This window comes from Nomascus leucogenys, chromosome 5 (assembly GCF_006542625.1).
Source record: "Nomascus leucogenys isolate Asia chromosome 5, Asia_NLE_v1, whole genome shotgun sequence".
Taxonomy (NCBI): Eukaryota; Metazoa; Chordata; class Mammalia; order Primates; family Hylobatidae; genus Nomascus; species Nomascus leucogenys.
In genome coordinates, this window is record NC_044385.1 from 63200875 (window position 1) to 63223371 (window position 22497).

Consider the following 22497-nt stretch of genomic DNA (forward strand, 5'->3'; position numbering starts at 1 on the left):
TCACCGCTGCCTTGCAGGGGCTGGGTGACTAGAACCAGGCAGGTGCCCAGTAGATAGTCACTAAGTGGATGAATGTACAGTACAGAGAAAAAACACAGAGGCTGCCTTTCTCAATCTTCAAATGGAAAGCTCATTTCTTCTGTTAGGAATGTGCTACCTTTTAGCAAGCTAAGGTTAAACTAATAATTAATGCAGTGAATAAAATCATGACATTTTCCCCATGCAGATAGTTTCCTCTCCTTGTGTGCCCTTCCTCCAACGCTTGCACTATTTATATTTGAGGAGTGACCTGGAAAATGTTACACAACAGCAGCGATGATGGAAAACACACCTAAGTCGCTGCTTTAAAAGGCAGTTCTGGGCCAGGCACGGTTGCTCACGCCTGTAATCCCAGCACTTTGGGAGGCCGAGCCGGGCGGATCACGAGGTCAGGAGATCGAGACCATCCTGGCTAACACGGGGAAACCCTGTCTCTACTAAAAATACAAAAAATTAGCCGGGCGTGGTGGCGGGCGCCTGTAGTCCCAGCTACTGGGAGGCTGAGGCAGGAGAATGGCGTGAACCCGGGAGGTGGAGCTTGCAGTGAGCCGAGATCGTGCCACTGCACTCGAGTCTGGGCAACAGAGCGAGACTCCGACTCAAAAAAAAGCAGTTCTTTTTAATGTATGGATTTGTGTTGTTGTTGCTCTGGACCTTCTGGTTCCTGGACAGGAATGTGTTCTAGACATACCACCACCAGAGGATCCCTTTTCTTCCCCAGAGGTTGAATGGGGAAGTGTAGTCTGTGGAGCTATCCATAGCTACTGCTTTCCATTTTGAATTTTTTATTTGGACAGTGGATTTGCTCAGTGATGTGTTTTCATGCACAATTTCTGTCAATTTTAGTGGGAGCTGAAAGTCTCTGAGTGACCCATTCATCTGGATCAGACCAAGGCTGCCAATTGGTCTTTCTGTGGTAGCTGAAATTTGGGAGTGAAATGCATGTGAATAAAGGACACTTCCTGGTCTTGGGGGTGTCACAAAAGATCCAAGACATTGACCTTACCTGACTAGTTGATCTTTCTAAGACCAAATCAAATCTCGATGAATTTAAACCTCAAGATAAAGTGAAGACCTTAGGTAACATATGATTTCCTCTAACAATTAGTCTGGCCCATCAAGCAGAATTGAGATAAATACACACAGCCAGTGTATCCTTCAGCAAGCCTCTTTTAATGATTTAAAAAGAACTTCTAACTTTTACAAATAATTGTGTTCAGAGACAGACTTTCAATCTAAAGAAAAGAGCAAGGACCTAGCTCTCGTGGCGGAATGTAGAAACAGAAGCCTCCAGATTGATCTCTGCAGATTTTAACGTGGGCCACTTTTGTCCTCATATTCAGCCTGATCCTAAAGCCCTTACAACTAAGCCAATACCTGCTTGGATTCTTCCTGACAACTGGCAAAGATGTCACGTTCCACTTCTTATCTCACCACCTCTTAACCACAAATTGGCCCCAGTGGCTTTCAAAAGGGGAAAAAAAAATTGTACGAGTTTGAGACTGTTTATGTACTCATGACTAAAACCAAATCTGAGATCTTTGGAACTCTTAGCTGGCCCTGGGGCATGCGAGCCCCCTGTGCATCCCTTTGGTCCACCTGGAGGCCCGTGAAGACCTTCAGTGGAAGGAAGAGTGGGTCAGATCAGACGTGTCCATTTCATCAGTCAGCCATCAGTGACAGGCTGAATTCAGAGACCCAGGCCAGAGTGTGCCAGCTAAAAAATTTATCCAAGGATTCCAATTATGCTTTAAAAAAATCCTACCAGAAGACATAAAAAACAATGTTTATATGTTAAGAAATGTTAATAGAGTAGCTGTAATTTGATAATATAAAATAGCTCTGCCTCTATTCAAAAGTTGATTTTAAAAGTAGGTATATAGTCGCTGTACTTATTATTATTTTTAGATTGCTTTAAAAAGCATATGCGTCCCTATCTCTTTGGCAAGCACCCAGCGGTGAGTCACGCCCTGCACCCGCAGCAGCCGATCTCCGGGAGCCTCCGTGAACTTTTCCGAACCCTCCTTGCGGGCCGCACACAGGATGCCCGTGCCGGGTCGTTTCCCATCAGCTTCCAGCCACGCTGCTTGCTTGTAGCTAAAAGCAAGCCAGGGATGCCCGTGTCAGATGAAGCTGCTTACAAGTCTCCATGGAAAGGCGGCGCTGGTGCTCCGGCAGTTGGTTTGCTCGGTGCACTCTCTCCAGAGGTCGCCGACCGAGCCCTCCAGGCGGCTCCAGCTTAGGCGCCTCGGGACGCGGGCCGGGGAGACCTCCCGGGGCAGGACCGGCCTCAGGGGCCAGCGGGCGCGTCGTTGGGGCCCAGCAGGAGCTTGGCGCCCTGTTTGTCGATGCTGGAGTTGATGCTGTCTGCGTCCTTCTCCGGCTCGGGGACGCAGGTGCAGCCCACGGGGATGGTGACATAGGCCTCGGTGTAGACGGAACGGCCGCCGGCGCAGGCGGGGGTGCGGCGCAGGACGACGGTGGGCATGTAGACAGGGGCGCTGCGGAAGCGCACGTCCTCCTCGCCGAACAGCCCGGTCAGGCAGCCCCGGCACAGGCAGTAGGCTTCGGGCAGGTACCTGGGGTACCTCGCCGGGTCGTAGGAGATTCTGCAGGGAGAGAGCACGGGTGAGGTCACGCCTGGGGGCAGTCCCGCGCCGCGCGCTGAGATCCCTGGTTAGAGTCACCGGGGAGGGCCTCGGGGACTGTCCTGTCCTCCGCCTGCGGGCGCGTGCGTGCGAGGCCCCGCCGACAACAGATCTGCCCAGCGCCTCCTTACATTTGAAATGACGGCACATCTAGCCGGCCCTGAGCCAGGCCGGAAAACTACTTCCAGAGTCTGGGCTAATGTGCGCAGAAAAATAAAATCTATGCCGCCTGCACGGGTGCCCACAGGTGCCACCAGAACAGAATGAGGCGCCCTGTCTGCCTAAGGCCCCGGAGCCGCTGCCTCCCACCGGCAAGGCTCTGCAGACCCCGAGGGGAGCGTCCACCTGGGGCCCAGGCTGGGGGCAGGTAGGGCGGGTTTCAAGGACAGGCTTGGGGCAGGTCTAGAGAAAGAGGGGCTGGGGGCGGACAGTGCTGACTGGGCCAGGAGCCAGAGGCCTGCAGGGCTCTCACGGGAGTGAAGGACAAGAGCTTTCTCCATCAGGGAGATTTGGTGCCAAGTGCCAGCTCTCAGCGGCCTGTGAGGGTCGAGGGCTTAGGAAGGCATAGGATCCTCTGCTTCCTTTTGTGTCTGAGGGACTAGAGCACGCCTGGGAGGTGAAGAGCCTAGAAATGGTGTGTTCTCGCCACTGGAAATGGATCCAGTGCCACCTCCGTGCCAGGACCTAAGGAGGGAGTCTGCGGTGGGGGGGCGGAGGGGGGTTGGGGGGAGGTGGTCTGGTGTAGGAAGAGCCCGAGGCCACCGGCCAGGCTGCCATCAGAGGAAGCCGGTGACACAGGACTGCACCCAGCCACCTCTTGTGCTTGCAGAACCCCAGAGGGACATCTCCAAGCACTCGTCCACTGTTTGAATGTGGGGGATGAGGTCGGACAGAAAGCTAGCAATGACTCCAAGGCTTCCAGTCGGGGTGGCCAGAGGATGGGGCAGCGCGGGCATCGGGAGCTTGGCCAGGTGGCCTTGCTGGCAGTGGGGGCCCAGAGGTGGGAGCCCAGGGTGACGGCACTGGAGAGGGCAGTGGGGACCGCCTGCAAAATGAACAAGTTGTCTCTGAAGCAAAAACAAAAAAGCACAATCTGACTCCATTTATTCATGCTTCCCTCCAACATACCAAATAGTTGTTGCAGAATTTTTTTCACAGGTCTCATGTCAAAGCATAGGGTCAAGGGACAGTCACCACTAGGAAGTACAACGAGAAAGAGTGTCCCTCAGATGGAATTTTAGAAAGATCCCTCAGACTATGGGGTGGAAGATGGTCTGGAGCCCCAGAGGGAGCTCTTGGCTGAAGGCAGAGTTTTAAGTTGTCCACCGATAGATGGTGGTTAAATAAGATAATCTCGGGGGCACATGGAGGGAGAACAAATAGAGGCAGAGGAGAGCAGAGTACACCGACTTCCCGGGGAGAAGGCTGATGGTGGAGACTGGGTGCATCCTCGGTCCATGAAGGGCAGAGGCTTGAGGGGGCTGGGTCAAACCGGAACTTGAATGTGATGGAGCCAGGCTACCAGATTTCTATTTCTGAATAGAGAGAAATGACACTATGAGGACGTGACCAACAAAGAACGGAATGTAGGAAACTTGATACATCCCGTGTTGTTCCAGGAGAAAAACAAGATGGAGGGACCTACACGAGAGCTTCGAGCAGAGGAACACAAGCTGGGAATGCCCTGGCTGGGCCCACACCTGCCGCCCTGGCGCAGTGACACGAAGCCAGCCGCTTCCACTCCCAGTATCACCACCTGCACAATCAGCTATCAAACACATGCAACCCAAACTCAGGGACATTCCACAAAACGAGTGGCCGCTAGAGGTTGGATCCTAGGGCAGAAAGGGGCATTTGTGGATCCCCTAAAGAAGGCCTGCGGGGCAGATAACAGTGTCCTGTCTGTTCATTTTCCGATCTCAGCATTTTGCTGAGTGATGCTGCTGACATTTGGGGAACCCAGGTAAATGGTATATGGGAATTCGTCCTAATTTCACAACAGTTGTGTTAGTTTGAAATTATTTCAAAATGAAGTATTAGAAAATAGAGAAAATCACTTATGGGACAATCACAGAAATTTGACTGTGAACATGAGTGTGAGCATGTGTGTATGGCAGGTGTGGGGGTGTGTGTGGGCAGGTGTGCGTGAGCGTGGGCAAGTGGATGTGGTCAGGTGTGAGTGTGGGAAGCTGTGAGTGTGGGCAGGCGTGTGTGATGGGCAGGTGTAAGTGTGGATAGGTGTGTGGATGAGTGTGGGCAGCTGTGTGAGCATGGGCAGGTGTGAGCATGGGTAATTGTGTGTCAGCGTGGGCAGGTGTGTGAGCACGGGTGTGTGAGCGTGGGCATGCGTGAGCATGGGCATGTGTGTGGGTGTGTGAGTGGGCAGGTGTCTGAGTGTGGGCAGGTGTGTGTGGGTGAGCATGGGCGGGTGTGTGAGCATGGGCAGGTATGTGTGTGAGCGTGGGCATGTGTGTGTGTAAGTGGGCAGGTATGTGTGTGAGCGTGAGCATGTGTGTGTGTAAGTGGGCAGGTGTGTGTGAGCGTGAGCATGTGTGTGTGTAAGTGGGCAGGTGTGTCAGCGTGGGCATGTGTGGGTAAGTGGACAGGTGTGTGTGTGAGCGTGGGCATGTGTGTGTAAGTGGACAGGTGTGTGTGAGCGTGGGCGTGTGTGTGGGTGTATAAGTGGGCAGGTGTGTGTGAGCGTGGGCATCTGTGAGTGTGGGCGTGTAAGCATGGACAGGTTGTGTGCTCACACGCACGTGGCATGCAGCAGGCTGGAGTCATGGTGAGCTATTTGAGAGGTGCACAGGAGCCCTGGAGACCACAGCAGTTAGTCTGTATGTGATCTTGCTCCTGGAAACTCATGAAGGGCATCGGGCAGCTGCACACACGTGAGATGTGGTTTTGGAAAGGCTGTCAGAATAGCACGGAGGATGTGCCGCAGGAAAACCAAAGGCGGGCGGGCGGGTCAGGCATTCCTCTGTGGACTCAGTCTCTTCACGGGTGGGGTGAGTGATGTGAGGGCATTGCCCGGCCCTCTGAGTTCTCGTCACCTGGGACTGGTCTTTCCGTGCCCTCGGTATGTAGGTAACTGCTCATATTTCACCACCGTTTGGGTTCTTCATGAACAACTGTCACTCAGGCGTCACCCCAGTAGTTTTCTAGGTGATAACTGACAGTCACTTGGATGCGGTGAGGGTCAGAGTTTCATCCGCCTAAAAATATACAGCGCAGCCCTGCACTGGACTTAGGACTGAAATTGCCCCCACCGATGGGATGCCTCTGGGCTAAGGCCTCTGACAAGACACCTCCCCCCATGGCTGCCTGGGCCATGGGAGATCAGAGGCATGAACAGGGGCGGGTTTCAGGCAGTTCTCTCACAGTGGGAAGGTGCCCCTAAGGGGGGTGCCATGCATCTACCATGCCCTGCTGCCCAGGGTGCGGGGGCATGAGGCCTGCAGTCCCAGAGAAGCAGAAAGACAAGGCCTGTGCGTTTGGAAGGATCCAGCGGGGTCCTGGGAAAGAGGTCATGAGAGAAGCCCTAGGGCCCTCGCTGGCACAGACACAGAGCTGAAGTCCCTCACCCCAGCCTCCTGCCTGGAGTCTGGGGACATCAACAGCTAGGTGTGCTTTTCGGTTAAGGAAAGCTACCACCAAAAAGAAACAGCAAGAAACTGCAATGGGAGCCTTTTCTCTTACCAAACATGGACAAGCAACCGAGCAGAGTTCTGCCCTGTGCCGCGCCTCCTGTGGGCAGTCATTCTTTTGTCTTCACATTTTCTGCGTGCTGCTCTGCAGAAGCTTGGCACCGGGGCATTCTTGAAACACATCAAGTTTTCCCCTCTGATGGGATCTCAGAAGTGTCCCTGGCCACGTGGGAAGCTTGGCTTGAGCAAGTGACAGGTGGCCCGGCTTAATCCAGGAACAAAGGACGAGTCCTCCAGGGATGATTAGAGGTGATGGAAACCGAGCTGGGACAGGAATGTAAGTGACAGCAGAGACAGAAAAAGAGCCCTGCCCCTGGGGCTGGACGTGGTAGGAAACAATTCGAAGCGGCTCTGGAGCTCTGAAAACAATGAACACATTCCGAGGGAGGATCAGGCCACCTGATGTGTCCTCTAACCGATGCCCAAGGATAGCTGGGGCACTGGTTGGCACACGCGCCTTGATTTGGCTCACCCTCCCACCTTGCAAAACATGAAATGATTTCAGAGCAGCAGGGGCTCAGGATGACTGTTTATCTCGCAGCAGTTGAAAGACCCCATCCCAGGAACAAAGTGGCGGCAATGCCTTCTCCAATCTTGGCTAGAACACACAAACACCGAAATATGTCTGTGGAGACAGCCTGTCTCGGTAGCGTGGCTTGCCAGATCCGAAGGTCAATGAGTTCGACCCAGCAGACTCTCTTAAAAGGGGAGGATGGAGTCATTAAGAGTTTGGGACCTAAAATTGTAGCCCAACTTAGTCACCACCCAGTAACCTTGGGCAGAGAACTCCACCTTGCCTGGTTCTTTGCAAAGTGAAGGAGATGATTTGATGAGCACTTCCCCCAATTTCCTAACGGCAGGACTGATCATGTGACATTTTCACCAATGTTTTATGCTTAGAAAAGACACTGGCAATACATTGAGTCTCTAAGGTCTTGGAAAATTCCAATTAATCTATAGTCAGTGCAATTATAACCAAATCCCAGAAAGATTTCTCTGAGAACTTGGCAAGCTGATCCTAAAATTCATAGAGAGAGAAGAAAAGGGCCAAGAATACTCAAGACAATTTTGAAAAAGAATGAGGGGGCAGACTCACGCCAGCAGATCTCAAGACGTTATACAACCATGGTAATACCAAGACATCCGCTGTCCTCTGGGGACACTGAGGGACATGTAGCATCCCTCTCCAAGAGCTGAGAGTCCTGTGAAAAACACTAACCTTTGCAAGAGATAAGAAGGCGGCATAAACAAGATTTCCAAAATGTGGTTTTCAGACCACCTGCATGAAGCCTATATGGGACTCCTGTTAAAAATGTCGATTCTGGCAAGGCGCGGTGGCTCATGCCAGTAATCGCAGCACTTTGGGAGGCCTCTTGAGCTCAGGAGTTTGAGACCAGTCTGGGCAACAGTGAGACTATCTCTCTACAAAAAATATTTAAAAGAACAGAAATGAGCCAGGCGTGGTGGTGCGTGCCTGTAGTCCTAGTTCCTTAGGCTGAGGTGGGAGGATCCCTTGAGCTTGGGAGGTCGAGGCTGCAGTGAGCCATGATCACGCCAATGCACTCCAGTCTGGGTGACAGAGTGTAACTCTGTCTCAAAAAAATAAAAACAAAAAAAGATGTATAGATATATCTGTATTTCAAAATAAAACTTTTAAGTTAAAAAAAATTTTAATGCAAATTCTCAGACTTAACACTACACCCAAGGAGTCGGAAGCTCTCCACACTAACGAGCTGTCCAAGTGATCTGTTTCACTCATTTAAGCTGGGGAGCCACTGATTCAAATGAATCAGCAGAAACCCATTTCTGGCTGCACAGTCAACAACGTAAGCGCTATCCCTAAAGGCTAGCTAGCCATTGGCTAACCTCGGATCTATCGATTTGCAGCTGATGGCAAACAATTGGATGATTGCATTTTCCCAGGTGGGTGTGAATTTCATGACAATACCGGCCCAGGACTTTTTCTACATTTCCTCCAATGAGTACATAAGGTCATTATTAACCCAGTAAGCAATCAGTGTTGCCAGTGGGATGGCTTCCCTGGAGGCACACAAATGAGCTTATAAAAAATAGTAATCATTTTCCCCCCCACCCCCAGAGATTCTGAATCAATTGCTCTAGAGTGGAGCCGGGGGTTGGTCTTTTTTAAAACCTCCCCAGATAATTCCAATAGACAGCCCTGGTATAGACCACTTGGTCTCTATGTTTAAGAGAAGGAATGAGTCACGAAGACAGGTTTGTGTTAGCCTTCCGATCTCTCACTTTCCCTTTGGAACAAGCCCAGCAGCTGGGAGGGGGAACGGTTTTGAGACCACAGGGGAAGGAAGGGGCAGGACCGCCACGTTGGAAGCACTGTGTGCAGCCAGGCCAGCTGTGGGGCCAGGGCCGGGTATAGTAGGGCTCTGTTGGCTGGCCAGGGAGTAACTGGAGACCACAAACAGCTTCCCTGTTGCCAAGCCGTGGCCAGCAGACCCATCAGCTCCACCCTCCTTCCATGCGCTAAGGCCCCAGGGAGCCAAAGATCTTCAATACATGCTGCCAAGAAGCTCTGAAAAATGCTTTTCTGGCCCCTACAAGAAAACATCAGTCGCGCATTTCTCATGAAAGAGGACATGGAAAAATCAGCCTGGGATGGCAATGAGGTCTGCCCAGGGCACGGATCCCCACTGGCTTCCCCAGGCCAAGGAGAACTAGCGGTCAGTCCTGCCCTATCTGGGGACTGAGGTTGACTTTGGTGCAATCCTGAACTTAACATCAAGGTCAGGGCTCCAGAATGAACCCCGCTCCTCTGCCAACTGAGCTGGCTCAGGGCTATTAGGAAAAAGAATGCTTAGCCTGCCCACCCTCTCCTCTCACTCGTGAGGAAACTGAGGCACCAACAGAGTAGCAGACTTGTCCAAAGTCTTCCAGCTCTCCTGGGTTAGCCCAGCCGCCCGCACTGCCCCCCACAGCCAAGCTGCCTAAGCCTCATGGTAATAAGAGATGCAGTGTGAGGTTTGTGGCTATTTAGCAGCCAGCCAGGCGCTTGGTAAATGGTGAAGCTACAACCAGGAAATCCATTTATTCTGGGGCAAGTCGTTCATCTGGGAGGTAGGGGAAGAGGAGAGAAAGACCAGTGCTTTGGAAAATAATTTGGAAGATAATTCAGAAAAAAAAGTTTTACAGAGGGAAAGGGAGAAAAAGAAATGAGAATGAGAACCCACATTTCTTGAAGGGTTTTATTCTTTTGTCATGGCAAATGCCACACATTCACTGCAGCTGGGAAACATCTCTTCAAAGGAAAAACACGACTCATGCCCACGGGGTGGCTTAACTCTCCGCCCGGGGGAAGCTGCAGAATCTGGGTTCAGAGCCATCTTTGAAGTGTCTGTCCTTGGGGCAGGCGCCTGTGTGCACCAAGGGGGGAGCCCACCCAACCGCCAGTGAGTCAGTTGTCGCCACAACACTGGTTATGAGGAATAATCACTATCACAACATGAGCCTGGACTCTTAAATTTCGGAAGAGTTTCCGGTAGATTCTTTTCTCTTTGGCCTCTTATTAATTTAGTGAGCAGTGTGCTCACCGCCAGTTTTTCATGTGTCACTTCTGGAAGACAGACACCATAAGGAATTTCACTTCATGGCATGTGTGGAACTTCCTGAATTTGCCCAAATCATTCTGTTGGCATTAGGGCACATGCATCTTATTCAGGTGAGGAGCATTGCAAGAGGCGCTGATGGAATGAAATATTATCATCATCCCTGGTTACTCTAAAATACTAAAGTAAAACCCAGGCAGTAAGGGGAAAATATCTATCAAAGCAAAACGAACATACCTATTTTCAGAACGAGAGACTTTAATCCCATGACAATGCTCCTGACAATGCTTTTATTTTTACCCTGTGAAACAGTGATAGGTGCAGTAGAGCCTGCTGTATTTTAAGAAGGGGCAAGGGGGGAGTAGCGGGGTCTGTGCTGTACCTTGGCCAGTTCAAGGTCATTTATGCATACAAACATTTTAGGGGGAAAATACCAACATTTCTTAAATAAGCTGCTTTAAACAACAAGTGTCTCTTTTTCTCCAAGAATGAATGAGGATGCCGGCCGTCTCACAGGCTGTGACTGAGACCTTCCCAGCCAGGCAGCAGAGCCCTCTGTCCTTCACTCTTCCTTTCTCTGACGCCCTCGTTTTCTCAACAAAGCGCTGTCATTAGAGGATGGCGGCGAAAGGACATTGCACCTGTGCTCATGTACTATGTACAGATACTCCGTGAAGGCGAGGCTTAGTTTGCTTTAAGACATTAGAAAATAACCCACAGTTTGGAAGCAGGGACCCAGGGAAAAACGTTATAAAAAAGAAAGAGGGAGGGAGGGAAGAAGGAAAGAAGGGAGGGAGGGAGCAAGGAAGGAATGAAAGAAAAGAAAAAAGAAAAGAGAGAGAAAGAGAAAAGAAAGAGATGAAAGGAAAGCACCTCCCATCCCCAAATTCCAGAGACCACGCGGTGGGCCGGCCCCGGCAGCCAGTGCGCGGGGCGAGGACGCTGGCGCCGTGCTGCCCCCTGTCGGCCACAGACGCCGCTGCAGACACCTTCGCCGGCCGGTGCCCAAGACAGTGGGGACGCGCGTATCATAGTGGTCTCAGCCTGCAGGGTGGGGTTTTTTTTAGCATCGGCACACGCATTTGAAAGTGCATAAAAGACATGCATTTGTTAAAGGGGTAGACGATAAATGGGAGTTTGTTTCTGAGACGTAGTTTTGTTCTGTCACCCAGGCTGGGGTGCAACGGCGCGATCTCGGCTCACCGCAACCTCCGCCTTCCGGGTTCAAGCGATTCTCCTGGCCTTAGCCTCGTGAGTAGCTGGGATTACAAGCATGTGCCACCAGGCCCGGCTAATTTTGTATTTTTAGTAGAGATGGGGTTTCACCATGTTGGTCAGGCTGGTCTTGAACTCCTGACCTCAGATGATCCACCCGCCTCGGCCTCCCAAAGTGCTGGGATTACAGGCATGAGCCACTGCTCCCGGCCCGGAGTCTTAAAAAGAAGGATAGCTGTAGTGAGGATAACTTTCTCTAACATTATACTCCTAATCTCTCTCTCGTGTTATAACCCCTTTGATAAATTTTTTTAAAAAGATTTGTTGGAGAGAAAGTGATGTGAACAGCACCTTGTGACTGCAGGAGTGTCAGGGTCTGTGGTTCCTGGCTGTATTCCAGGGGGCCTGCCCACCAGCCCCCAGACAATATTTGATGAATGAATGTGACCCTGGGTTTCGATATCGGTCAAATGAAATAATTAATGGACAGCCCACATGGGAAACAGGTCGCAGTGAATGGGCCATTGCTGAACTGCCTACAGGTAACTGGAAGCTGAACTTGGGCACATTTAGTAAGTAGGGGATGCCCCTAGGTACGCTGAGAGCCGCCAGTCTTCACAGCTGTATAGTATTTGACTAGCTGCCTATCGGCGGTCGTTCAGGTGACTTCCAGTCCCTGGCTATTACACAACTGTATCCCAAGGTGGCGCTTTTCAAATGAAATCCCTGAGGGGAATTTATTTTCTTCTGATTTCCCCTCCTCCCAAATGTCATCTGCTGAAAGTTCTGGTACTTGGGTTCTCCACGGGAAAATATCAGCTTCCTTCAGCCGGGGTACCTGAACTGTACCTGCACTGGGCTGCTGGGGAGGGTCTCATGGCCTCTTCAAATGCCATTGGTGACGTACTGTGTCTATTTGAAAGTTACTTGACCTCCTGTCCCCTGTTCTCCCTACTCTCCTTTACTCTCTGCTATGGTTTGTGTCCCTCCAACAGTTCATGTGTTAAAAACTCAATTGCCATGGTAACAGTGTGGGAGGTGGGGCCTTGAAGAGGTGATTGGGTCAGGAGGGCTCTGCCATCCTTGGAGGGGTTCCTGGTAAAAGGATGAGTTCCGCCCTTCCCTCTCTGTCACTTGCTTCCACCTTCCGGCGTGGGACGACTCTCACCAGATGCCAGCACTGCACCCTTGGGCTTTCCAGCCTCCAGAGCCATGAGCCAAATAAACTTGTACTTTTTTTTTTTTTGAGACAGAGTTTCACTCTTATTGCTCAGACTGGAGTGCAATGGCATGATCTCAGCTCACTGCAACCTCCACCTCCCCGGTTCAAGTGATTCTCCTGCCTCAGCCTCCCGAGTAGCTGGGATTACAGGTGTGTGCCACCACACTCAGCTAATTTTGTATTTGTAGTAGAGCTGGGGTTTCTCCATGCTGGTCAGGCTGGTCTTGAACTCCTGACCTCAAGTGATCCACCCACCTCAGCCTCCCAAAGTGCTGGGATTACAGGTGTGAGCCACCACGCCTGGCCAACTTGTACTCTTTATAAATTACCCCCTCTGTGGCATCTGTGATGGCAGCAGAAAACAGCCTAGGACACTCCTGGTCCTTTTCTTTGTTTACCTCCCAACTACAGCTATCCACAGAGTTATTTACTGTAAAATAATTACGTGTAGTTTCTTAAATCGTCCAGGGGAAAGGAGTTAAAGAAAAAAGTAACAAGACCTAAAAATAAATTATTGCACATTATTCATAACCTAGAGAAAAGTTATCTTTAGACGACTACCAAAAATTGGAAAACATAAGCTGTTAAAAAATATTCAGAGTACTGTACTGGTAGGTGTTTATCTTTGGGGTTTCTTTTTTTTTTTTAGACAGAGCTTTGCTTTTGTTGCCCAGGCTGGAGTGCAGTGGCGCGATCTCGGCTCACCGCAACCTCCACCTCCCAGGTTCAAGTGATTCTCCTGCCTCAGCCTCCCGCGTAGCTGGGATTACAGGCATGCACCACCATGCCCGGCTAATTTTGTATTTTTAGTAGAGATGGGGTTTCTCCATGTTGGTCAAGCTGGTCTCGAACTCCTGACCTCAGGTGATCCAGCCACCTCGGCCTCCCAAAGCGCTGGGATTACAGGCGTGAGCCACTGTGCCCAGCCTGTCTTTGGGGTTTCATCATAAATGAGTGACGTGTATCTTAAACTTCAATAAACCTCAGTGTTCTTACAACATATTTCTTAATATATCAATTTGACTTTTAAAAACTTACTGAGTAATCCAATTGACTTTATTTTTGGCATTTTTGTTTTTAAAGCTAAAGAGAAACAAACATTATGCCACAAAGTAAATGAAAAAATATTTTTGTACTCTGGAAGCTGAATGTTGTTTTCTAACAGCACACCGGGTGGCACTTGGGCTAGACAGAACCAGAGAGGTCTAGGATGACTCCTGGCTCTACTATTTCCTGTCTGTCACCTGGGGCCAATGCCTTCATCTTTCCAGGTCTGGGCTCCTCACCAGGAGCACAAACCAGCCATGGAGTCGCAGGAGCTCTGAAAATCCATCCAGATGTCTGCAGTGCCTCTTCAGGAAGCCCCGGAGCCTTTAAGAACAAACGGTGCCCTTCAACCAATGCCCTTGGTATGTCCCAGGCTGTTGTTTGTGCTGAAGCTTCATTTTCTCGGTATCTGCTTTTTTCTCATTGTTGGAGAAATTCCCTTTCTGCTCTCAACTTAAAAATTAACATGTCTTTGAAATAAGGAATATGTGCACATGGCAGAAAACTTAAAAGATACAAGAGTAAAAAGTAGGTCTCCTCCCCAACCCCAGCCCCCAGAGAGCCTCATAAGACGCACCACAATACCCACATTCTAAAGATGCCTGTGTGCGAATATGTGTAGGCATTGAAAACAGAATGTGTCATATGTACATATTACGTCATATTTTCCCCCTCATAGAAATGGCAGCATGCTATATACACTTTTCCCCGCTCTGTACTGGTGAGTGATTGATCCACTTATGACTTTTAGAGCTGCCTCATTCTTCCTTATAGTGTCTAATATCTAACTCGGTGCCTGTTGGTGGATGTTTAGGTAGCTTCCAATCTCTTGCTATTATAGCAGTGAACACATATCCTTGTACACATATCATTTGGCACATGGGCAAGTGTGTCTGAAGGGGAAATACTAAGTTAAAGGGTGTGTGAATTTAAAATCTTGGTATTTAACACCAAATTGCCCTCCATAAAAGTTGTGCTGATTCATACCCCTGTACTTGGATGAGAATGCCTTTCCTTCACAACCTTGCCAACGTAGCCTGCTGGGTGCCAGGAAAAAAAAAGGGCTTCTCAGTATAGTCTCCACATGCACTTCACTTATGCCTGATGCTAGCGTTGCTTTCTGTGTCAAGCGTTTGAGTCATTTGACCTTCCTTCCCTGGGAACAGTCCCGATCTTTGCTCATCTTTTCATGATGTCACTGGTCCTTTACTTTTCTTTTCTTTCTTTTTTTTTTTTTTGAGACAGAGTCTCGCTCTGTCACCCAGGCTGGAGTGCAGTGGTGCAATCTCAGCTCACTGCAAGCTCTGCCTCCTGGGTTCACGCCATTCTCCTGCCTCAGCCTCCTGAGTAGCTGGGACTACAGGCACCCGCCACCACACCTGGCTAATTTTTTTTTTTTTTTGTATTTTTAGTACAGATGGGGTTTCATCGTGTCAGCCAGGATGGTCTCAATTTCCTGACCTCGTGATCCTCCTGCCTCGGCCTCCCAAAGTGCTGGGATTACAGGCGTGAGCCACCGCACCCGGCCGTCACTGGTCCTTTTCTTACTGATTTGTGGGAGCTCTTTAGGAATGAGCTCTTTGTGACTTGGGTTGCAAACATTTTTTCCCAGTTTGCCCTTGTATTTTTCTTATTTTACTTTACCAAGAAGAAGTGGTGTATAATTATGTAACTTCATTTCTCAATCTTGTCTTCTGTGACTTTTGGGGACCGAGCAGCTAAATAGGGCCTCCTCCACTCCAAGATTATAAATATAATTGCTTGTGTTTTTCTCTGCTTTTGCAGTTTTTTTACACTTAAATCTTTGATTTATCTGGAATTTGTTTTCACAAAGGAGTGAGGCCCAGGCTGTCCCAACACCATTTACTGAATGACCCATGTCTCCATTCCATCCATATGGAAAGCCACCTTCCAAATGCCTATTTTAAAACTTACCCACCTAAAGTGATCCTTGCTGTGCCCATCAGTACTCCTGACGTTCAGTCCACCTCCCCATCTGTCTTTCTCAGCATTCTCTCTGACTGCGGTGCCTTTAGGGCGTGGTAGCTCAGGCCTGTAATCCCAGCACTTTAGGAGGCCAAGGCAGGCAGATCACTTGAGGCCAGGAGTTCGAGACCAGCCTGGCCAACATGGCAAAACCCCGTCTCTACTAAAAATACAAAAATTAGTCGGGCGTGGTGGCATGCCTCTGTAATTCCAGCTACTCCAGAAGCTGAGACAGGAGAATCGCTTGAACCCAGGAGATGGAGGTTGCAGTCTGCCAAGATCATGCCACTGCATTCCAGCCTGGGTGACAGGGCAAAACCCTGTCTCAAAAGAAAGAAATACCACCTGACCCTGTGCCCAGCCTGCAGGTGGGCACTCCTCTACCCAGGCCCCACCCTCAGACGCTCCACCAAGGAACAAGCCCTGGCCTGGCACTATGGCTTATGCCTGTAATCCCAGCACTATGAGAGGCTGAGGTAGGAGGGTCACTTAAGCCCAGGAATTCAAGACGAACCTGGGCAACAAAGTGAGACCCCTATCTCTAAAAAAAAAAAACTAGCCACATGTGGTGGTGTGCACCTGTGGTCTCAGCTACATGGGAGGCTGAGGTAGGAGGATCCCTTGAGCCTAGGAGGTCAAGGCTGCATTGAGCTGTCTGTGTCACTGCACTCCAGCCTGGGCGGCAGAGCGAGATTCTGTCTAAAAAAAAAAAGCCTGTCCTTCCACAACATCTTTTGGTAGAGGCTCCACACTTCCATGGGCTATTTCTTTTCCTTTTTTTTTTTTTTTTTTTGAGACAAGTTCTCACTCTGTTGCCCAGCCCTGAGTACAGTGGCACAATCAGAGTTCACTACAGCCTCAGCCTCCCTGGCTCAAACTTCCCAAGTAGCTGGGACCATAGGCAAACATGACCACACCTAGCTAATTGTTTTTTTGTAGTGACAGAGTCTCATACTATGTTGCTCAGGCTGGTCTCAAACTCCTGGGCTCAAGTGATCCTCCCACCTCCACCTCCTGAGTAGCTGGGGATTTACAGGTGTGAGCCACTGGACCTCACTGGGTCTCACTTTTTCTAATCTTCCTAATAACCCAAAAGATGGTGAGAGGTGATTGGAGGGAGGAGGGCAGAGAGGGCTCTCCTGGCAGGAAAACGCAGGAGTAGCTTTGGCAGTCAGCAGTTTGGAGTCCCAGCCCAGCAGCCATCCCCTGAAGACTGTCTTTCTTTCAGCAAATATAAGCCACCCACCTCCGTTTGCCCATGGGGAGTGATCTCATCACTGTTGCTAAATAATATGAAAAATGATGCACAGGACACCTTCAGCCACCTGCTGCAGCTGCCACTCCTGCTCCTGGGACCACCCAGCACTGAGGTTCCACACATGGGCAGATCTGGGTGGCCCAGACCACGATCCCCGAACCCTGTGCGTCATTCTCATCCATAACCTCCCTCTGCTCCCAGATCCTGCCTGGGGCGACACAGGTGTCATCTGTAGCAAGGGAAACTCAATTTAACTTCCCACACACAGAATGCCAGGGCTGCTAACTCTCAATGTGTCCTCCAGCCCTGCTCTGTCTCCTGAGCTCCAACCAGTCATTGTCACCTGCACGCCTTTCAGGCAGGCAAAACTCAACAGGCTTGATACTAAATTCATTATTTCCTCCCACAACACTTGTTCCTAAGTGTATTTTCTCATTTTGCTCAAATACCATCAACAACCCAAGCCAGAAACATGACAGACATGCCTTTGGGAGGCTATGTGCTACTCTTAGGCCCTTGGCCCAGCCTGTGGGGAGCCACGAGTTTGCCTGAGAGTTTGAATCTGCTATAAAAAGCAGGGCAGCAGCTTCTGTCCAGAGAAGTTAAACTCTGGTTCTGAGAGATTCCCCATGTGGCTTTAATCCTATTTGCTATATCAGAAGCATAACACGAGGTTAGAGAAAGAAGAATGCCGTAGCCCATCCCTTCGGGTCCTGGAAATGGAGGGAAGAGAGAGGAAAAGCAAGAGCACCAAGACACCAGAATGAATGGCGCTATGTGTGTGCCCTGCAGGCTCCAGCTGAAGGACAGGAGTGAGAAGGGCAGGAGGGGTCCCACCCAACTTCCCCGTGGGCAGGGGCTCTGAGGGGGCTCTGCCACAGTGAGCTTGATCCTCTGCAGAGTAGCCAGGAGGCAGGAGGCCCTAAAACTTGGCTTCCCAGGACAGCATAGGGGTCCTGTGTGTTGTTGAGTAAAAGGAAACCTCCCTACCCAGCAGCTGGCTGGGAGAGGTTCCAGGAAAGCCCAGATGCGTCTTAGACAAAATCATCACATTTCCTCTGACTCTCCACAGCACCTGTCTTCTTTAATGAGCGTCTTTCACGTTGATCCTAGTCTCCCCTTCCCACTGCGCTGCCTGAGTGAAGCCCTAGGTCCTTTGGATGGAAGTGCTGGAGCGCACTGTCCAGTCCATGCCCCATTGGGACACCCTCCTAAACCAGAGTGGCTGTATGGCTTCCTCGATCTCAAGTGTCAAGCCTTTTTTTTTTTTTTCTTTAATTTTTATTTTAGAGACGGGGTCTCGCTTTGTCACGCAGGTTGGAAGGCAGCGGCGCCACCACAGCTCACTGCAGCCTGAACCTCCCGGGCTCAATCAATCCTCCCACTTAAGCCTCTAGAGTAGCTGGGACCACAGGCACGTGCCACCACACTTGGCTAATCCTTAAAAATTGTTTGCAGAAACGGGATCTCGCTGTCTCCCAGGCCGGTCTCGAACTCCTGGACTTAAATCCTCCTGCCTCGGCCTCCCAAAGTGCTGGGATTCCAGGCGTGAGGGTGAAGCTCCGCACTGCTGACAAGGCCAGGATCCAGCTCCTGCGCCTGTCTCCAGCCTCACATTGATGCCCACCCCACAGGCAAACACCTCGCCTACGCCCTCCCCCGCCCCCGCTCGCCTTGTGGCTCTCCCCATTTTCCAAGCGCTTTGTTCCCGCTTGCTATCAGCTGTCCCTTCCCTCAGCACTGCCTTTGTAGGCGACTTGCTCTCCTCCATCAAGACTCAGCTCTTTCACGAAGCCTTTCTTGACCTCTGTGGCCCTGTGAGGCCTTGCCCCCTAGGGCAGCTCCTCCTCCTCCAGCTAGAGGGAAGACGGTCACAGGTGCCTGCTGAGGACACTGCCGCACCCTGCCTGCACGCCCCCAACTGCTCCAGCCTTCCCCTTTTGCAGGCTGTCCCTTTCTTCTGAAATGACCTCTGTTCCAAGATCAAAACACTCTCGAAACTGTTCATGTCACTTCATGCACTGCCTGGTGGTGTGCTTTCTTTCCCAATTATCCCCACTCCTTTCTTAGGCTATTAAACTAGAGGGGCTCAGAGGGCGCTTCCCAGGGCTCCACTCCAGCAGCCTCTGGACCACAGGGGCACTCAGGAAATATGTGGAGAGTACCGCGCACCCCCCAGCAGCACCTCCCCGGGCCCCCTGTGCAGAGTACGGTCCACATAACTGTGTCCACATCACGCAAGGGTCCCCAGCTAGTGCCTTGCGGACCCATCCAACCTGGCGGAGATGAGGTGTTCAAGAGATACGTGTTGCATAGGAAATACTGGAGGGTAAAGAGGGGAAGCAGGACTCCTTCAAGGGAGGTGGTGGGGGTGGGCCTTCGTGGTTTAGGAATTGCCCCCCCGGTGCTCCAACTGCCCCGTCCCACCCCGCCTCATCGCAGCGCCCCCCGCACCCCACCCCACCGTACCCTACCCTGTCTCGCCCCGCACCACCCCACCCCTACCTGCTCCGCCTCGCCCCGCGAGCCACGCCCCCACCGCGTCGCCCCGCCCCACCCACCTCCCCTGCCCCGCCTGCCCGGCCTCGGCCCGGCCCCACCCACTCTCCCCGCCCAGCCCTGCCCTCCCCACCTGCCGGGCCCCGCCAGGACGCGCCCGTCGCTCACCTGTAGGCCCAGGGCGACACGCTGCGCAGGTTGGTGGGCGGCCGGAAGCGGCGGTCGGCGGGCCTGCCCCCTGCTGGGCAGCTCGCGTTGCGCGCCTGCTCACGCGGCCCCAGCTGCAGCGTGTGGTGGAAGGCGCTGAGCACGCCGGCCGCCAGGCGCCCGTACAGCTGCTCCAGTAGCTCCTCCGGCCGGTCCGCGCAGCCCCGCGGCCGCGCCGGGCGCCTGCCCGCCCTCGGGGCGCCCGCGGCCCAGCCCGGCGGCAGCGCCAACAGGAAGCCGGCTACCAGCATCCAGACCTGAGGGACAGGTCACGCTCAGCGTCCGCGCGCGCCGGAGGAGCCCGCCTGCGCCCCGCGCCCGTGTCCCGCCCGCGGCGCCCGGAGCCGGCGGGCGCCTCCTCGCCCCGCGGAGCCAGAGGCCGGCCCGGAGGATGGGAGCCGCGCGGGCGGGCCCCAGAGCGCCCTCCCCGCCTGCCCGCCGCCCGCGGGGTCCCCGGGGCCCAGCCCGGCGCCGGCCCGCGCGCCCCCGGCCCCCGCCGCCACCGCCGCCCCGAGCCGGGGGCCGCACGGGGGGCGGGTGCGGGGCGCGCGTGCACGTGTGCGTGTGCCTGCCGGGCTGCTGCGCTGCGGGCTGCGAGTGCTTGTGACCCGCCGCACCCTCACCTCCGGGCGCGCCATCCCTGCGCCGCCGCCAGCGAGGGAGCCCCAGAGCCTGAGACGCCCGGACCCGCCGCCTCGCAGACCCACCCATGCCCCTGCGCCTCGTCATCCGCCCGCCCCAGCCAGCCCGCGCAGGGTCCGGGGCCCGCTTTTCCGTGAGAAGCCCCCTGTGGTCTTTCCTCGTATCCAGGGACTCGGACCGAGAAGCCGACTGAGCGAGGTCGCCGCCCGGCCTCACGGACACAGAGCGACTCTCCACCCTTCGCCTCCAGGAGCTGAAAACATTTTGTCACTTGTGCAGTGTACTCACCAGTGCCCCCAACATCTTCTCCCCCGAAAACGCTTTCAGATTCGCGCCGAGATGGGGCGACGCGGCGGCTCTTTAGCGGAATAACCCAAAGGGCCACGCAAACTGGGGCTTCCAGCCGCGAGCATGCGGCGGGGCGCCCAGGGCCTGGGGTCGCGCGCTCAGGGCCTGTGCTGCGCCACGCAGGAGGAGGAGAGGGCTGGCCCTGTCGGGCGCGGGTGCGGGCCCGACTGGCTGAAGGAGGAGTGGGGACTGGCCTGGAAGTCTCCGGAGCAGAAAAGTGGGGCCGACAAGATGGAGTTGGGGGAGGCCGATTTTGGCTCAGAGAGATTTCTCTATTAAGGAAAGCAGTCCAAGAATAGGCCCCCCTGGAAGAGGAACGCGCTCAAACCCGGAGGGATTCTCCTTAGAGCTACCTCTTGAGATTCTGTACTTCGAGGAAATTAGAGATTTTTTTAAATCTCTATTTTTAATAAGGTGGGAGGAGGCTGTTGCTCCTTTCTCCTCAACAACATGAAATGATCCTGTGCCTCTATCCAACAACTCTACAACAAAGCACTGAATACTTCCCTGACTGGCACTTTCATGGCTGTTCATGGGCATCTCTTGGTCTATGACGACGATGTTGGAGAGTTCCTACTCCGTGATAACTCAGTTTTAAGTGCAAGCAGTCACGTGAAATGAGCCTGATAGTCTGCGAATGAAGAAACTAAAACGAACTATATTATATACTTCATAACACAAGACAACGTGCTCGTTTGTTCATTCTGCAAGTAAATGCTTAATGCTTCCTAGGTGGCAGGCTAATGAATGTGATCATTTTAAAGCAGTCATGCTTTGAAAATAAACAACCCATCTCAGCTGTAAGCTTTTTGAAAGTGTACAAAATATGTAATTGATGACTCCCTAAATGGTTTGCAGCTTTGGTATTTGACTGAATTGTAAACCATTAGTTAAACTACATTTCAGTTATGCTTTGTAGGAAAAACACTTTCCTATGCCTTGAATGTTCTATAACTAAGGAGCTTAGTAATCTACTGCTAAAAATCTCACTGAAATCTCCAGTTTAAGCGATTTAAGCAATTTACAGCTCTTGGCAAATATTTGTTTTGGGTTATAAAACACTTTTTTTCTGACTAGTAAATTGTTCATGTTCTTTGTTTCCAGTAAAATGGGAATAAAGGTTTCAGTACTCAAATACTGCTTATTTTTTATTGGAAAAAAGGAAGCGTGGGAGGCTTTTCAGAGAGTATCATTATGAGAGTTTCATAGAAATACTCAGTCTGTCTCATTTCAGCATCCATTCCTATATGAGATGACATGGTACCAGACTTAGTTCTGTATATTATTCAACAAAATATTTTCCACTATCTGGTAACATGGCAACTTCTCTCTTCCTCACCATCCCACCGGATTACCTTGGAAGTGGGAAGGAAAATATTTACTTTTCAGCAGTTTTCATTTTGTGAAAGATCACAAATGACTGAAAATGCTCACCTATTTGGCAGAACAAAGTTGATATTTGTGAGACTAATCAGTTGAGAAAAAGTCTTATAAATAGGTGCAAATGTTTATGAGTTCCCCTCAAATTTCAACATATTTATGAAGATGCAAAATAAGCATGTTAATAATTAAGTTCAAACCTAAGACAAGTGAAAAAAAGGGAACAACATACTCAAAAGCAGGCTCATCGTGTTCCCTTAAAACCAACACATCTGCAGTGTGGCCGCGCAAGCTTCATTTGAAGCCTCTCCAGTCCCTCATCCCCTGGTTTACTCAGCACCCCCAATACCAGCACAGCTGCAAGACTGCTTAGCATGGGGCAAGCTGTTGGGGAAAATCTTTTAAATCATCCTTAGGCACCGTAACTCCAAAAGCCGGTATGTGGTTGGCTCCTTCCATACTAATCTTGGGTTACTGATGTTCGTATCTACCCAAACCTCTTTCTCTTCCTTAAAGAGCTGTCCTTGGGGCCGGGCATGGTGGCTCACGCCTGTAATCCCAGCACTTTGGGAGGCTTAGGCGGGCGGATAACGAGGTCAGGAGTTTGAGATCAGCCCGCCCAACATGGTGAAACCCGGTCTCTACTAAAAAAAAATACAAAAAGCCAGGTGTGGTAGCGCATGCCTGTAATCCCAGTTACTGAGGAGGCTGAGGCAGAAGA

At 51.6% G+C, this 22497-nt stretch overlaps 2 protein-coding genes across 6 annotated transcripts; one reads left to right on the top strand and one right to left on the bottom strand.

Moving 5' to 3' along the window:
* The first annotated feature begins 685 nt into the window (after window positions 1–685).
* LOC115835173 lies at window positions 686–2308 on the top strand. Its single transcript, XM_030813267.1, has one exon. The coding sequence runs from the start codon at window positions 1965–1967 to the stop codon at window positions 2280–2282; it is 318 nt and encodes a 105-aa protein (XP_030669127.1). The 5' UTR covers window positions 686–1964; the 3' UTR covers window positions 2283–2308.
* Window positions 1194–22351, bottom strand: IL17D (interleukin 17D). Of its 5 annotated transcripts, none has more exons than XM_030813263.1 (3): window positions 20337–22351; window positions 19368–19663; window positions 1194–2648 (listed from the first exon to the last, which is right to left on the bottom strand). In XM_030813263.1, the coding sequence occupies exons 1-3, from the start codon at window positions 20349–20351 to the stop codon at window positions 2330–2332; spliced, it is 630 nt and encodes a 209-aa protein (XP_030669123.1). In that variant the 5' UTR covers window positions 20352–22351; the 3' UTR covers window positions 1194–2329. The 5 variants fall into 5 exon arrangements, with proteins under 5 accessions (XP_030669123.1, XP_030669125.1, XP_030669124.1 ...); XM_030813265.1 differs by having other exon boundaries at window positions 20227–22351; XM_030813264.1 differs by having other exon boundaries at window positions 20114–22351.
* Window positions 22352–22497: the final 146 nt, after the last annotated feature.